At 43.8% G+C, this 15577-nt stretch overlaps 1 protein-coding gene across 11 annotated transcripts in view; it reads left to right on the forward strand.

Moving 5' to 3' along the window:
* The window catches only part of vps13b (vacuolar protein sorting 13 homolog B), a 993302-nt gene that overhangs the window by 78425 nt on the left and 899300 nt on the right, over nt 1–15577 (forward strand). For all 11 annotated transcript variants that reach the window (XM_078215655.1, XM_078215652.1, XM_078215654.1 and 8 more), the window contains exon 5: nt 14418–14585. In XM_078215655.1, coding sequence (XP_078071781.1) covers nt 14418–14585 — 168 coding nt within the window. The remainder of the gene's footprint in view (nt 1–14417; nt 14586–15577) is intronic.

Below are 15577 nucleotides of genomic sequence, written 5' to 3' on the forward strand. Positions count from 1 at the left end.
CCCCTCCCAGTCCAACTCTGCTTGTCTTTATCATCGTCATACTGGACATAGGGGCCATCGTCATACTGAACAGAACGGATTACTGCAAAGAAGTGTACCGACAACTCAACAACGAGGAACACTACAGACAGTTACCCACAGATCCGACCAAAGAACACACCCGTCAACTCAACACTCTGATCAAAACCTTTGATCTGGACCTTAAAAACACCCTCTGTGCTCTCATCCCACATACTCCACGCGTTGGAGATCTCTACTGCCTCCCAAAAATACACAAGGCAAACACACCCGGCCATCCCATCGTTTCAGGAAATGGAACCCTGTGCGAGAACCTCTCTGGCTATGTCGAGGGCATCTTGAAACCCATTGTACAAAGAACCCCCAGCTTTTGTCGCGACACTACGGACTTCCTACAGAATCTCAACACACATGGAGCAGTTGAACCAGGAGCACTCCTCGTCACAATGGATGTCTCGGCACTCTACACCAGCATCCCCCACGATGATGGCATTGCTGCAACGGCCTCAGTACTCAATGCCGTCAACTGCCAGTTTCCAGATACAATTTTACAACTCATCCGCTTCATCCTGGACCACACTATCTTCACCTTCAACAACCAGTTCTTCATCCAGACACACGGAACAGCCATGGGGACAAAATTCGCATCTCAATATGCCAACATCTTCATGCACAGGTTCGAACAAGACTTCTTCACCGCACAGGACCTTCAACCGATGCTATACACTAGATACATCGATGACATTTTCTTCCTTTGGAGTCATAGTGAGCAATCACTGAAACAACTATATGATGACATCAACAAGTTCCATCCCACCATCAGACTCACCATGGACTACTCTCCGGAATCGGTTGCATTCTTGGACACACGCATCTCCATTAAGGACGGTCACCTCAGCACCTCACTGTACTGCAAGCCCACGGATAACCTCATGATGCTCCACTTCTCCAGCTTCCACCCTAAACACGTAAAAGAAGCCATCCCCTACGGACAAGCCCTCCGAATACACAGGATCTGCTCGGATGAGGAGGATCGCAACAGACACCTCCAGACGTTGAAAGATGCCCTCATAAGAACAGGATATGGCGCTCGACTCATCAATCAACAGTTCCGACGCGCCACAGCGAAAAACCGCACCGACCTCCTCAGAAGACAAACACGGGACACGGTGGACAGAGTACCCTTCGTCGTCCAGTACTTCCCTGGAGCGGAGAAGCTACGGCATCTCCTCCGGAGCCTTCAACATGTCATTGATGAAGACGAACATCTCGCCAAGGCCATCCCCACACCCCCACTTCTTGCCTTCAAACAACCACGCAACCTCAAACAGACCATTGTCCGCAGCAAACTACCCAGCCCTCAGGAGAACAGTGACCACGACACCACGCAACCCTGCCACAGCAACCTCTGCAAGACGTGCCGGATCATCGACACGGATGCCATCATCTCACGTGAGAACACCGTCTACCAGGTACACAGTACCTACTCTTGCAACTCGGCCAACGCTGTCTACCTGATACGCTGCAGGAAAGGATGTCCCGAGGCATGGTACATTGGGGAAACCATGCAGACGCTACGACAACGGATGAATGAACACCGCTCGACAATCACCAGGCAAGACTGTTCTCTTCCTGTGGGGGAGCACTTCAGCAGTCATGGGCATTCAGCCTTGGATCTTCAGGTAAGCGTTCTCCAAGGCGGCCTTCACGACACACAACAGCGCAGAGTCGCTGAGCAGAAACTGATAGCCAAGTTCCGCACACATGAGGACGGCCTAAACCGGGATGTTGGATTTATGTCACATTATCAGTAACCCCCACAGCTTGCCTCCTGGGCTTGTAGAATCTCACTAGCTGTTCTGTCTGGAGACAATACACATCTCTTTAACCTGTGTTGAATGCTCCCTCCACCCACATTATCTGTACCTTTAAGACCTGGCTGGCTTTAGAGATTTGCATTCTAATTAGTATTCTGTAACTTGATTTCTGTGTCTGTGCACTGTTTGAGAGCAGATATCCACTCCATCTGACGAAGGAGCAGTGTTCCGAAAGCTTATGGTATTTGCTACCAAATAAACCTGTTGAACTTTAACCTGGTGTTGTGAGACTTCTTACTGTCTTTATCCACATTGCTGAACTCTGATGCTCAACCTTTTCTTCTCCCATCCCATTCCTCAAGAGATTAGTGAGCAAAATTAAAGCTCATGGTATTGGGGGTAACGTATTGACGTGGATAGAGAACTGATTGGCAGACAGGAAACAGACAGTGGGAATAAATGGGTCCTTTTCAGAGTGGCAGGCAGTGACTAGTGGACTACTGCAGTGTTCCGTGCTGGGACCCCAGCTATTCACTCTATTAATGCTTTGGACAAAGGAATAGAATGCAATACCTCCAAATTTGCAGATGACACTAAACTGGGTGGCAGTGTGTGTTGTGAAAAGGATGCTAAGAGGCTGCAGGGTGACTTGAACAGGCTGGCTGAGTGGGCAAATACTTGGCAAATGAAATATAATGTGGATAAATGTGAGATTATCCACTTTAGTGGCAAAAACAGGAAGGAAGATTATTATCTGAATAGGGGCAGTTTAGGAAAAGGGAAAGTGCAACGTGCCATGGTGGAACAGTTGCTGAAGGTTCACATGCAAGTACAGCAGGCAGTGAGGAAAGCTAATGGCATGCTGGCCTTCATAGCAAGAGGATGATGTCTTGCTGCAGTTTTACAGGGCCTTGGTGAGGCCACACCTTGAGTATTGTGTGCAGTTTTGGTCTCCTAGTCTGAGGAAGGATATTCTTGCTATTGAGGGAGTCCAGCGAGAGTTCGCCAGACTGATTCCCCGAATGGCAGGACTGACATGTGAAGAGAGACTGGATCGACTGGGCTTGTACTCACTGGAATTTAGAAGAATGAGGGGGGATCTCAAAGAAACGTATAAAATCCTGATGGGACTGGACAGGCCAGATGCGGGAAGAATGTTCCCAATGTTGGGAAAGTCTAGAACTAGGGGTCACAGTCTACGAATAAGGGGGTAAGCTATTCAGGACTGAGATGAGGAAGAACTTCTTCACTTAGATAGTTAGGAACAAGAGGGTTGTTAGGCAAAGAATCGGACCTCTCGGGGACAAAGAAGGGGAATTATGCTTAGGACCAAAGGAAGTAGGAGAGATCCTAAATGAATACTTTGCATCAGTATTCACAAAGGAGAGGGACATGTTGATTGGTAGTGTCTCAGAGAGATGTGTTGACCCGTTAGAAAAAATCTCAATTACAAGGGAGGAAATGTTTGGTTTTTTCGGAAACATTAAGACAGACAAATCCCCAGGGCCAGATGGCATCTATCCTAGACTCCTCAGGGAGGCACGAGATGAAATTGCTGAGCCTCTAACAGAAATCTTTGTCTCTTCACTGGACACAGGTGAGGTCCCAGAGGATTGGAGGATAGCAAATGTGGTCCCGTTATTTAAGAAGGGTAGCAAGGATAACCCGGGTAATTATAGGCGGTGAGCTTGACATCCGTGGTAGGGAAATTATTGGAGAAGGTTCTTAGAGATAGGATATATGCACATTTAGAAGTGAATAATCTCATTAGCAATGGACAGCATGGTTTTGTACGAGGGAGATCATGCCTCGCAAATAGGTTGAGTTTTTTGAGGAGGTGACAAAAACGATTGACGAGGAAAGGGCCGTGGATGTTGTCTATATGGATTTTAGTAAAGCGTTTGACAAGGTCCCTCATGGCAGGCTGGTGCAAAAGGTTAAATCTCACGGGATAAAAGGTGAGCTAGCTAGATGGGTGGAGAACTGGCTTAGCCATAGAAGACAGAGAGTAACAGTGGAGGGGTCTTTTTCCGGTTGGAGGTCTGTGACTAGTGGTGTTCCGCAGGGCTCTGTACTGGGACCTCTGCTGTTTGTGATATTTAGAAATGATTTGGAGGACGATGTAGCTGGTGTGATCAGTAAGTTTGCGGACGACACAAAGATTGCTGGAGTTGCGGATAGTGATGAACATTGTCAGAGAATACAGTAGGATATAGATAGGCTGGAACATTGGGCGGAGAAATGGCAGATGGAATTTAATCCAGATAAATGCAAAGTGATGCATTTCGGTAGATCTAATGTAAGGGGGAGCTATACAATAAATGGCAGAACCATCAGGAGTATAGACACACAGAGGGACCTGGGAGTACAAGTCCACAGATCCTTAAAGGTGGCAGCACAGGTGGAGAGGGTGGTCAAGAAGGCATATGGCATGCTTGCCTTTATTGGACGGGGCTTAAATATAAAAGTTGGCATATGATGTTGCGGCTGTATAGAACGATGGTTAGGCCACATTAGGAATACTGCGTCCAGTTCTGGTCGCCACACTACCAGAAGGATGTGGAGGCTTTGGAGAGAGTACAGAGAAGGTTTATCAGGATGTTGCCAGGTATGGAGGGTCTTAGCTATGAGGAGAGATTGGGTAAACTGGGGTTGTTCTCCCTGGAAAGACGGAGGATGAGGGGTGACCTAATTGAGGTGTATAAAATTATGAAGGGCATAGATAGGGTGAACAGTGGGAAGCTTTTTCCCAGGTCGGACGAACACAAGGGGTCACGGGGACAAGGTTCAACACAGATGTCAGGGGGACGTATTTTACACAGAGGGTGGTGGGGGCCTGGAATGCACTGCCAAGCAAGGGTGATTGAGGCGGACATGCTGGGATCGTTTAAGACTTATCTAGATAGCCACATGAACAGACTGGGAATAGAGGGATACAAACGAATGGTCTAGTTGGGCACATGAGCGGCGCAGGCTTGGAGGGCAGAAGGGCCTGTTCCTGTGCTGTATTGTTCTTTGTTCACCTGTGGAATTCTCTATCACAGAAAGCTGTAGTTCGTTAGATATGTTATGGAGCTGGTCGTGGCCCTGGTGGCTAAAGGGATCAAGGGGTATGGAGAGAAAGCGGGAGTGGGATACTGACAGTGCAAGATCAGCCATGATCATATTGAATCGTGGTGCAGGCTCGAAGGGTCTGTTTCTAATTTAAAGCTCTGTTCATAGACCTAGTTATACGATTGGTCAGAGCACTGGTTCCAGCCTGAGAGCTTAATTCAAGTGCAGCCAATCACAACACAATAGTTCACTCTTCCTTGAGTACTGGTGCCAGTGGCCTGTGAATCAGAACCCCTTCTTCCCACACCATTCTTTGAGTGTTTAATTCTTTAATCTATTTAACCCTATGCTAGTTGGCATGTAGCTCCGGTGACAATCCAGAAATTATTACCATTTGATGTTCTGCGTTTTAATTCGGACCCTAATTACTAACCCACCATACCTGGTTCTCAATATGTTGTTGGTTCCCACATGGACCACGGCAATTGGACCCTCCCCCTCCAAGTTCCTCTCCAGTCATGAGGAGATGTCCTTAACCGTGGCACTGGGTAGGTAATGTTTGGAGCTCCTGGCCGCAGCTCCAGAAAACAATACCTATTCCCCCTGACTGAAGATCAAGGGGCTCACCCTTTGCCGATCCCCAACCGTATCCTATCACTTTCTATTGAAGGAAACAAAAGATCCTGTATGGATTCTGTTTGAATTGCTGCATTAAATGCAGGTTGCTGAATTTTGTGAACAACTGCAATCTGACACCCACGCTTTCAATGTGGAAATTTGCCCTGTAACCTCTGGATATTTCTCTACAAGTCCTTTAGGATGACAGTGAATGAAAAGTGCTGTTTTACAAGAACTCTTTATTTATGTCTTCTAAAGTGCCAAGGACCTTGTACAATGTCTGCATTCACTTACTTAGTTAGACTAAGTTCTGGTCCCATGTGGAACAAAAGGCAGCAAGATTCTGCCACCAGTTCTGGTCCATCATAATCTCTTTTGCTCCAGCCCAGGCGCTGTCCCACTCTTGGAGGTCCTTCCCCCTTAAATGTACTTTGCCAGATCTTCTTTGACCAGCCCCGTCGCCATCTTCCATCTGATATTCTGTTGCCCAATACTATTTCTGGTACCGAGGCTAATGACACTTGTTTATGCACAGATGATTCAGCAATTTCAGGCAAGGAGCAGATGCACAGTTAAACTCAAATAAGGTTTCTCGCCAAGGTGCATTGCTCCATTGTTAGCTTTGAGAAAATAGCATCTCACTCTCTGGTACACTGTTGAAGTTAATTGAATGGCATATTTGTGCTTCGGGTACAAACTAAAGACGCGGATCATCAAATCTGGTCTATTCCAGTTGAAGTACGCTTAACATTTGTTTAGTATTAATTACAGCCTATCAGTTTCCTTGGAATTGGGAAATTAATTATTACAAGTTTGGAGTCCCAATGCTTGGGGCTTAATTGTCGGAGATTTTGAAAATATAAAATTTTACATTTATTTTTCCTTCCTGGCTCGAGTAAAACCTTTTTTCCCCTGTTTCTTTCTTTCTGCCTGATTCGACAGAGAAGTTACCAACCCTGATTTATATTTATTCACTGTCCTTGAACTGTCAGTTTCATAATTCTTCAGTCTTGTTGGTTAAGGAGATACACAGTTGTCTTTTCACTCAGGCCTCATATGCCTGGTTGCCCCTCGCTGCACTGCTTTCAATTCGCACTTGTCTCGCACAAAATTTATAAACCTGAAAGTTCAAGAGCAATTCCATCAAACAGCAGAGGAGGATAAATTAGGGAGGGATGCTGGCAGTGTGGTAATGTCACTGGGCTAGTAATCCAGAGGCCCAGGCTAACGCATTGGGGACATGGTACGAATCCCACCAAGGCATCTGGTGAAATTTAAATTCAATTAATAAAATCTGGAATTGAAAGCTAAATGTGAAGCTATGACTCTATCATCAATTGTCATAAAAAGTCATCGGGTTCACTAATGTCCTTCAAGGAAGGAAATCTGCTGCCCTTACCTAGTCTGACCTACTTTTGATTGATGTGGTTGACTCTTGAACTGTCCTCTGAAACGCAGTTCAAGGGCAATCAGGGATGGGCAAAAAATGCTGGCCTTAACAGTGACGCCCACGTCCCGTGAAAGAATAAATAAAAAATTGCCCTGACGACACATGACAGCGCAGAGTCGCTGAGCAGAAACTGATAGCCAAGTTCCGCACACATGAGGACGGCCTAAACCGGGATGTTGGATTTGTGTCACATTATCAGTAACCCCCACAGCTTTCCCCCTGATCTTGCAGAATCTCACTGGCTGTTCTGTCTGGAGACAATACACATCTCTTTAACCTGTGTTGAATGCTCTCTCCACCCACATTGTCTGTACCTTTAAGACCTGGCTGGCTGTAGAGATTTGCATTCTAATTAGTATTCTGTAACTTGATTTCTGTGTCTGTGCACTGTTGGAGAACAGATATCCACTCCATCTGACGAAGGAGCTGTGCTCCGAAAGCTTATGGTATTTGCTACCAAATAAACCTGTTGGACTTTAACCTGGTGTTGTGAGACTTCTTACTGTGCTTACCCCAGTCCAACGCCGGCATCTCCACAGCAAAATGTGGCCCAATTGGTTTCATATTGTGCAGCAACTCTTTGGTTTTGGAGATTAAAATATGTTTTAACAAACTGATTTGTACCATGTAATTTTTTTGTTCGTGATGAATTTTATTTGTATTGAGAGGTAACAGTGTGATATATTAACAGCTTCACAGCAAAGATGTAACTTTACAAAAGTTCTAACAAAGCTTTTTTTTAAAGAAAAAATTCAGTTTGAAATTTTAGAAATATTTATTAGGAACATAGGAACGAGGAGCGAGAGCAGGCAATTCAGTCCTTCAAGCCCGCTCCGCCATTCTTTATGATCATGGCAGATCTTCATCTCATCCTAACTCCACTTCCCTGTCTTTTCCCGGTTGCCCTTTATCCCGCTTTTGATCAAATATTTATCCATCTCTTTCTTGAATCCATTGATTGATTTTGCATCCACTGCACTCTGGGGCAGTGAGTTCCATAGATTCACAACCCTGTGTGAGAAGTACTCAGGGTGCGCTGAATTGTGGAGACATCCTTGTACTGCTGAAAAGTTAGCTAAGTGACAAAAGATGCCATATGTTTTCAGCTCCAGAATCAGAATATAATAATTTTGGCTTTTCCCCCAGTAATAAATAAGAACGAATCACAAAAGGTAATAAATGAGAACAGTGAGTGGGAATGAGTTCAAGAAAAACATTACCAAAGGTTTCTTACCGCTGTGTCATACCTCAAAGGAAACATTTTTGTACAGGAATAGGAAAGTAAAAATCAGCTTCCTAATTTAGTATCTCTTCTGACATTAAGCTGTACAGTTAGTTACTGAAAGTGAAGTGAAAAGGACTGATTAAAAGTTTCAGTATACTAAGATGTAAATTTAATGTAAAAGTGAAGTGATGTATCTTGGAGCGCTTAGCCTCAGTTCAGTGGTATTCTGTCACCTGTGTCAGTAGATTGTTGGTTCATGCCCCACTGTTGGACTTGAGCGCATTCCTTTATCGGAGCTGGTTCAAAATCCTGGAATTGCTTCCCTAACAGTACTGTAGCCATACCTAATCACACAAAATGCAGCAGTTTAAGGACTCACTATCGCCTTATCAATTAGGGATGCGGAAACAATTGCTGGCCTTGTTAGTGGCGCCCAAATCCCATCAATGGATAAAGAAAAAGTGTTAGCTCTTAGATGAAATGTTAAGCTAAGGTTTCTACTGCTCCTCAGGTGGATGCAAGATGCAAATGGATCCCGTGGTACTATTTGTAGAAAAGCATGTCGTGGCTAATCCCTCAACCCAACCGATATCACAAAACCGTTTATTGTTATTTTGGAGGAATGTTTGCAACATCATTACATTCTCATGTGCTCAATACCTTATTTCTGCAGCACCTAGTGTGCCAAGTTGAATATTCAGATTAATGAAGAAGCCCTTAGTCTAAGTGATCTTTTATTTAACCAAAAGGAATGATCCTTTCAACAAAGCAGGAAGCACTACTGTAAGATTTTCACTAGAGGCATTAGAAAAATGGTGTTGGAAGTACATAGTTTAGTTGACATAAATGGGAAGTGAAACATACTCATCTATAGTTTCTGCGGTCCATGTGCACTTGAGCAACAATTAAGTAAAAAATTTGCTTTGCATTCCCTTGCAGAACACATTTCAACATGTTGTCATCCACCAGCCAGGACTTCAATTAAAAGAGATTCCTCATCTTGGTTCCAAATTAAAGCAATCACTCAATTTTGATGCTTTATAAACTCATATGTTCATCGTTAAGGTCTACAGCCACATGTGTTCTAAAATTCTCTTGGAGGATGGCCCGTCTCATCTTTATTACCTCTGTACGGGAATCAGTGAACTGTTAACTCTTAGTTACAGATTCTGCGAGCGGAAAGTTTTCAGTGATAGAGTTACCATGAGTTCAGTTCCTAAGGTCTTTCCGTTGGGAGTTTCTGATTTCCTTATTAGTGCAATGGGAAGAAACTATTTTTGCTTTAGATATAAAATTCTTGCTGCACAACTGAACGTTTTGGCATTGTATACTTATTAGTGACTATGGAGGAGAAAAAAAGCACTCGGCGGGTATGATATTTCACTCCTGCATTTTGCAGATGATGGCGTTTACTACGTACTGGGAATGCATAATGGAGTTCGTTTTTCCAGTTATGATACGGTTGAACAATTTTAAATAGGTTTCTTCCCAGTAGGCTGTGATGCAGGTGCTGACTGTGTCAATTGTTGACACAACTCAAGTCTTTCTGCTTAATAGGGAGCGCAGTGTAGAACACCAGTATGCTGGCCTTTACAAATTAGATCCAGAAATAAAAATAACAGGAGGTTAAATGTTAGCTTACTGTTTTTTTTTGCTTTGGAGGGAAGCTGGTCGGGAAAAGATCTAATGGGAGCAAAATTCATTCCAAAAGCTCATGAGAAGATAGTTGAAGTATTAAATATGGTACCTAGATTATGTAAATATTTGTGCTTTAGCTACAAAAAAGTTGATATAAAAGTTCGGTATGTTTCAGTTGAGGTTTTTTAAATAAGCTCAACTTGTGAAAGTTGCTTATTTTATAGTGAAGCATATGTTCCTTAGGCGCTGGATCTTCCGGTAAGAAATAAGTTGATTAAAGAAGATGTTGATACAATATTGAGGAAAGATATTAGTACAGATGATGTGGAATCTGTATGGATCGAGTTAAGTTTATTTATTAGTGTCACAAATAGGCTTACATTCACAGTAACTTCATTGCAGTGTTAAACTCCCCTAGCCGCCACACTCCGGCGCCTGTTCGGGTACACTGAGGGAGAATTTAGCATGGCCAATGCACCTAACCAGCACGTTTTCAACCTCTGAGAGGAAACTGGAGCACCTGGAGGAAACCCATGCAGACACGGGGAGAACGTGCAGACTCCACACAGACAGTGACCCAAGCTGGGAATCGAACCCGTGTCCCTGGCACTGAGGCAGCAGTGCTAACCACTGTGCCACCGAGCTGCCCAAAAAATAACTAGGGGCAAAAACATTTTTGGGGGTGGTATACAGCCCACCAAGCTGTAGTGGTACTGTTGGGAATATCATTAGACAGGAGATGCATGTAATAAAGGAACATTTGTGATTATGGGTGATTTTAATCTGCATATAGATTGGGAGAGTCAAATTAGTCACAGTAGTAGAGGAGGAATTTCTGGAGCGTATGCGGGATAGTTTTCTGGACCAATATGTTGAGGAACCAACAGGGGAGCAGGCAATCTTGGACTGGGTATTGTGCAATGAGAAGGCATTAGTTGGCAATCTAGTTGTGAGAGAATCCTTGGGAAAGAGTGACCATAATATGATGGAATTCTTTATCAAGGTGGATAGTGATGTGGTTGATTCTGAGACCAGGATCCTGAATTTCAGTAAGGTAATTATACCATTATGATGGTATAAAGCATTAGTTGACTATGATGGTCTGGGAAAGACTGTAGACAGGTAATGGCAGGCATTGAAGGAACGAATAGGTGAACTCTAAATGTTGTTTATTCCTATTTGGCGGAAAAGTGGAAAGGGAACTGTGGCCAAACCATGGCTGACTGAGGAAATTAGAAATAGTACTAGATTCAAAGAAGAAGCACTCAAATTGGTGTGAAAAAGCAATAGATGTGAGGATTGGGTGCAGTTTAACATTCAGCAAAGGCAGACCAGGGGATTACTTAAGGAGGGGAACATATGGTATGAAAGTAAGCCAGCGGGGAGAATAAAAACTGACTGTAGAAGTTTCTATAGGTATATAAAGGGAAAAAGATTGACAAAAACGAATGTAGGCCCTTTCAGTCAGAAATGGGAGAATTCAGAATTCTCCCATTTCTGACTGACTGGAAAACAAAGAAATGGCTGAGGAACTAAATTTGTACTTTAGACCATAAGACATAGGAGCAGAATAAGGCCACTCGGCCCATCGAGTCCGCTCCACCATTCAATCGTGGCTGATATTTTTCTCATCCCCATTCTCCTGTCTCTTCCCCATAACCCCTGATCCCGTTATTAATCAAGAACCTATCTATCTCTGTCTTAAAGACACTCAATGACCCGGCCTCCACAGCCTTCTGTGGCAAAGAATTCCACAGATTCGCCACTCTGGCTGAAGAAATTCCTCCTCATCTCTGTTTTAAAGGATCGTCCTTTTAGCCTGAGGTTGTGCCCTTTGGTTCTAGTTTTTCCTACCAGTGGAAACATCCTCTCCACTTCCTCTCTATCCAGGCCTCGCAGTATCCTGTAAGTTTCAGATCTCCCCTCATCCTTCTAAACTCCAACGTATACAGACCTAGAGTCCTCAACCGTTCCTCATACGACAAGCTCTTTATTCCAGGGATCATTCTTGTGAACCTCCTCTGGACCCTTTCCAAGGCCAGCACATCCTTCCTTAGATATGGGGCCCAAAACTGCTCACAATACTCCAATACTCCCCTTTATCCCCACTCTCTGTCTCCTGCCAGTCAGCCAATCCTCTATCCATGCCAAAATCTTACCCTGAACACCATGGGCACTTTGTCAAAGGCCTTCTGGAAATCAAAATAAATTACGTCCACTGATTCTCCTTTATCTAAGTTCCTTGCTAACTCCTCAAAGAACTGTTTCTGTCTTCACAAAGGAAGACATAAATAATGTACTGGAAGTTCTGAGTAACACAAGTTTTGGTGAGGAGCTGAAAGAAATCAGTATGAGTAGAGAAATTGTTTTGGGGAAATTAATGGGATTGAATCGGGTAAATCTCCAGGTCCTGATAATTTTCATTCCAGAGTACTTAAGGAAGTGGTCCCAGAAATAGTAGATTGATTGGTGGTCATTTTCCAAATTTGTTTTGACTCTGGACTGGTTCCTACAGATTGGAGGGTAGCTAATGTAAGCCCGCTATTCAAAAAGGAAGGTAGAGAGAAAACAGGGAACTATAGCCCAGTGAGCCTATAGACCAGTGAGCCTAATGTCGGTAGCAGGGAAATTGCTAGAATCCATTATGGAGTATTTCATAGCACAGCATTTGGAAAGCGGTGGTATAATCAAAGTCAGCATGGATTTACAAAAGGGAAATCATGCTTGACAAATCTACTGGAAGTCTTTGAGGATGTAACTAGTAAAATCAACCAGGGAGATTCGGTGAAAATAGTTTGTTTAGACTTTCAGAAGGCTTTCAACAAGGTCTTGCATAGCAGATTACTGTGTAAAATTAAAGCTCACAGATTACTCTTCCCTGCAGGGGCAAGAGCGTGGGAGAGATGGCTGTGGCTGGTAGTGTACCAGTGATGGTGTATCCCTTTACAGGTCCAGCTTGGCCCTTCTCCAGTATCTCCTCTTGGACTCGTACTGATCTTGTAGCCAGTTTTCATGCGGATCCACTGTGGAATCGGCCGGTTCTGCTTCACCTTCTTAGCGAGGAATCGCTTCATCCTGAAGGTTTTGTGGGATGGCATGGCCGCATGTCCACTCCGGGATGAGGGATCGGCCGCAGACTGGCAGCGGAACCTCCCCCCCACCAACCAGAGGATGATCTGGGTCCCACCATCCCCACCCCCGACCAGAGGGTGATCTGGGTCCCACCACCCCCCCCACCTGAGGATGATCGTCAGAGAGCCGCTCTCTCTGCTTTCTGCTTTTTTCTTTCGCGCCCGGGCGCGCTCTGTCAGATTGTTTTTGAACTGCGCATGCTCAGTTCAGGGCTCCGATCAGTCCGCCAGCGCTAAGCCCCGCCCACAGTGCGAATCGGACTGGAGCCAGCAAAACACGTATGGCCGCGCTGGAAAGAGAATTCCAGGCGCGGATCTATTTGACGCCCAGTTTCGGCACTTAGACTCAAAATGATAAAATCAGGCCCATTGTGTTGTTTTTAATGAACACGATAAATAGCGTAGAACATGAGGCCTTTGAACCTGCTCTGCCATGATGATAGCTTCAATTCCACTTTCCCTCTATCCCTTCATTCCCTTAGAATCTAAAAGATTATTGAACTCTGCTGTGAATGTACTCTATGACTGTGCATTTACAGCTCTCTGGGGTGGTGAATTCCAAAGATTCACAACCCTTTGAGTGAAGAAATTTCTCCTCATCTTGTAAATAGTTGACCTCTATTATGAGAATGTGCTCCCTTGTTCTACACTCTCCTGCCAAAGGAAACATTTCTCTGCATATACATTGTCAAACCCTCTCAGAATGTTATGTTTCAGTGTGAACACCTCTCATATTTTGAAGTCCTGTGAGTATAGGCCCATTCTGCTCAATCTCCCCTCATAGCACAACCCTCTCATCTCAGGAATCAACACAGTGAACTTCTGTTGCATCCCCTCTCAGGCAGATGTATTTTTTCTTGGGTATGGAGTCCAAAACTGCATACAGTATTCAAGTGTGGTCTCCCAAAAGTCCAGTACAATTTCGGCAACAATTCCTTGTTCTTGAACTCGAATTCCTTTGCAGTGAAGACCTGCATACCGTTTGTCTTCCAAAATGCTTGGGTATCTATCTGCATGTTAACTTGTGTTTTGTGAGCTATGACATTCAAATCCCTCTGAACCCACATCTATTGAAAACAGCGCTCTAACGCAATGAAATATTTGAAAACCTTTCCAGTTTACTTGGAGATCGCTAGTGTAATTTCTATCTATTTTGCAATTTCCTTTAATTGTTTTGATCAGGCTCAGATGATGTGAAGGAATAATTCTAGAAAGCTTATGTGTTAGAGCTGTGATGCTGCTCTAAAACCCACTTTATTCAGTGCTTCCATTGACCATTCTTTGAGATAAACATAGAAAATAGGAGCAAGAAGAGGCCATTTGGCCCAGCAAAGTTGGGATAGCAGTTCTGAGCCGATGTATGAAATTGATAGGACCTTTCCGCAATTGATTTCTCTCTGTGACAAAAACTTGCTATATAGATTTGAGTGGCATTAATTATGTCTTTCTCTTTTATCCTGTTGTAGGTTATGTACAGAGCTTGATTAGGCGTGTTGTGAACAATGTAAACATTGTGGTAAACAATCTCATCTTGAAATATGTGGAGGATGATATTGTTCTCTCAGTCAACATTACGTCTGCAGAATGCTACACAGTAGATGAGTTTTGGGATCGAGCTTTCATGGATATCTTGGGTGAGTGAAGTTCTGCTTTTTCCAAGTGTGGGTCTGCAACATATATACAAAAATCATTTAATAAAGCAGCGTATTTGAGAATTAAATTCCTACCAGAAAATTGTGACATAGTTTTTTGTGTTCAGATGAACTCAGTGCACTCAAAAATTATCAGCAATCATTTCACATCAAATCTTCTTGCTTGGAATGAGTTCTTCATGCAGTCAGCAGTGTTTTGCCACCTTTGACATCATGTGTTCACCAGAAGACATGTTGCATTGAAAAACATAAGGCAGTCAATTATTTATGCAATCTGAATTTATTAAGTTTTTTTCATTTAGTCCAATGAATCATTCCATGATACATGCTTGAGAACATCACCAAATTCCCCTTTTAGTTCTTGATTCATTTCTTTAATTGTTGTCCTGGGAAGAAAACATGCAGGAAGCGAGACATGTCTCAGCATCCCCGGTGCCTCTCTTCCTCACCTACCATCCCCCAATCTCCTTTCAGCATTCCCTGCTGGTTTCTTTTCCCTCTGCCGCACCAACCCTCCCTCGTGTCTATCCTATACCACCCCCTCCACCCACTGACCTTCTGCCTCCTACTGCCAACTTTCTGGCCACCACCACTCTGGAAATGGGCCTCAGTACCTCTCCCAGACAGCAGCAGAGCAAGCCTTCATCATCACTTCCAGTTCCGGGTGGCCACGCAGGAATGAACTGCACAAGTTAAAGTTATGAAGACAAACAAATGAGCTTGTCAAAAACATGTGTGTTAAAACAGAATCTGCTTTTTCTAAAGTTAGCTTAGTTTTAGGATGTCTGAAGCTATAGAAATTCAGAAATGTGGAGAACCAGCTCTGTGATCATTTTTGCTGTCAGAATGCTTTAGTTATTTTGCTCAATTTTAAAAGCAATTGATGACAATAATGCGAGTTCCTCAATGTCACATGATAGGTGAATGATTGCTTTTGAGTGCAAATGATAGCAAATCACAGCTAAATGATTGCT

The sequence above is a fragment of the Mustelus asterias genome, chromosome 7 (genome assembly GCF_964213995.1).
Source record: "Mustelus asterias chromosome 7, sMusAst1.hap1.1, whole genome shotgun sequence".
NCBI lineage: Eukaryota > Metazoa > Chordata > Chondrichthyes > Carcharhiniformes > Triakidae > Mustelus > Mustelus asterias.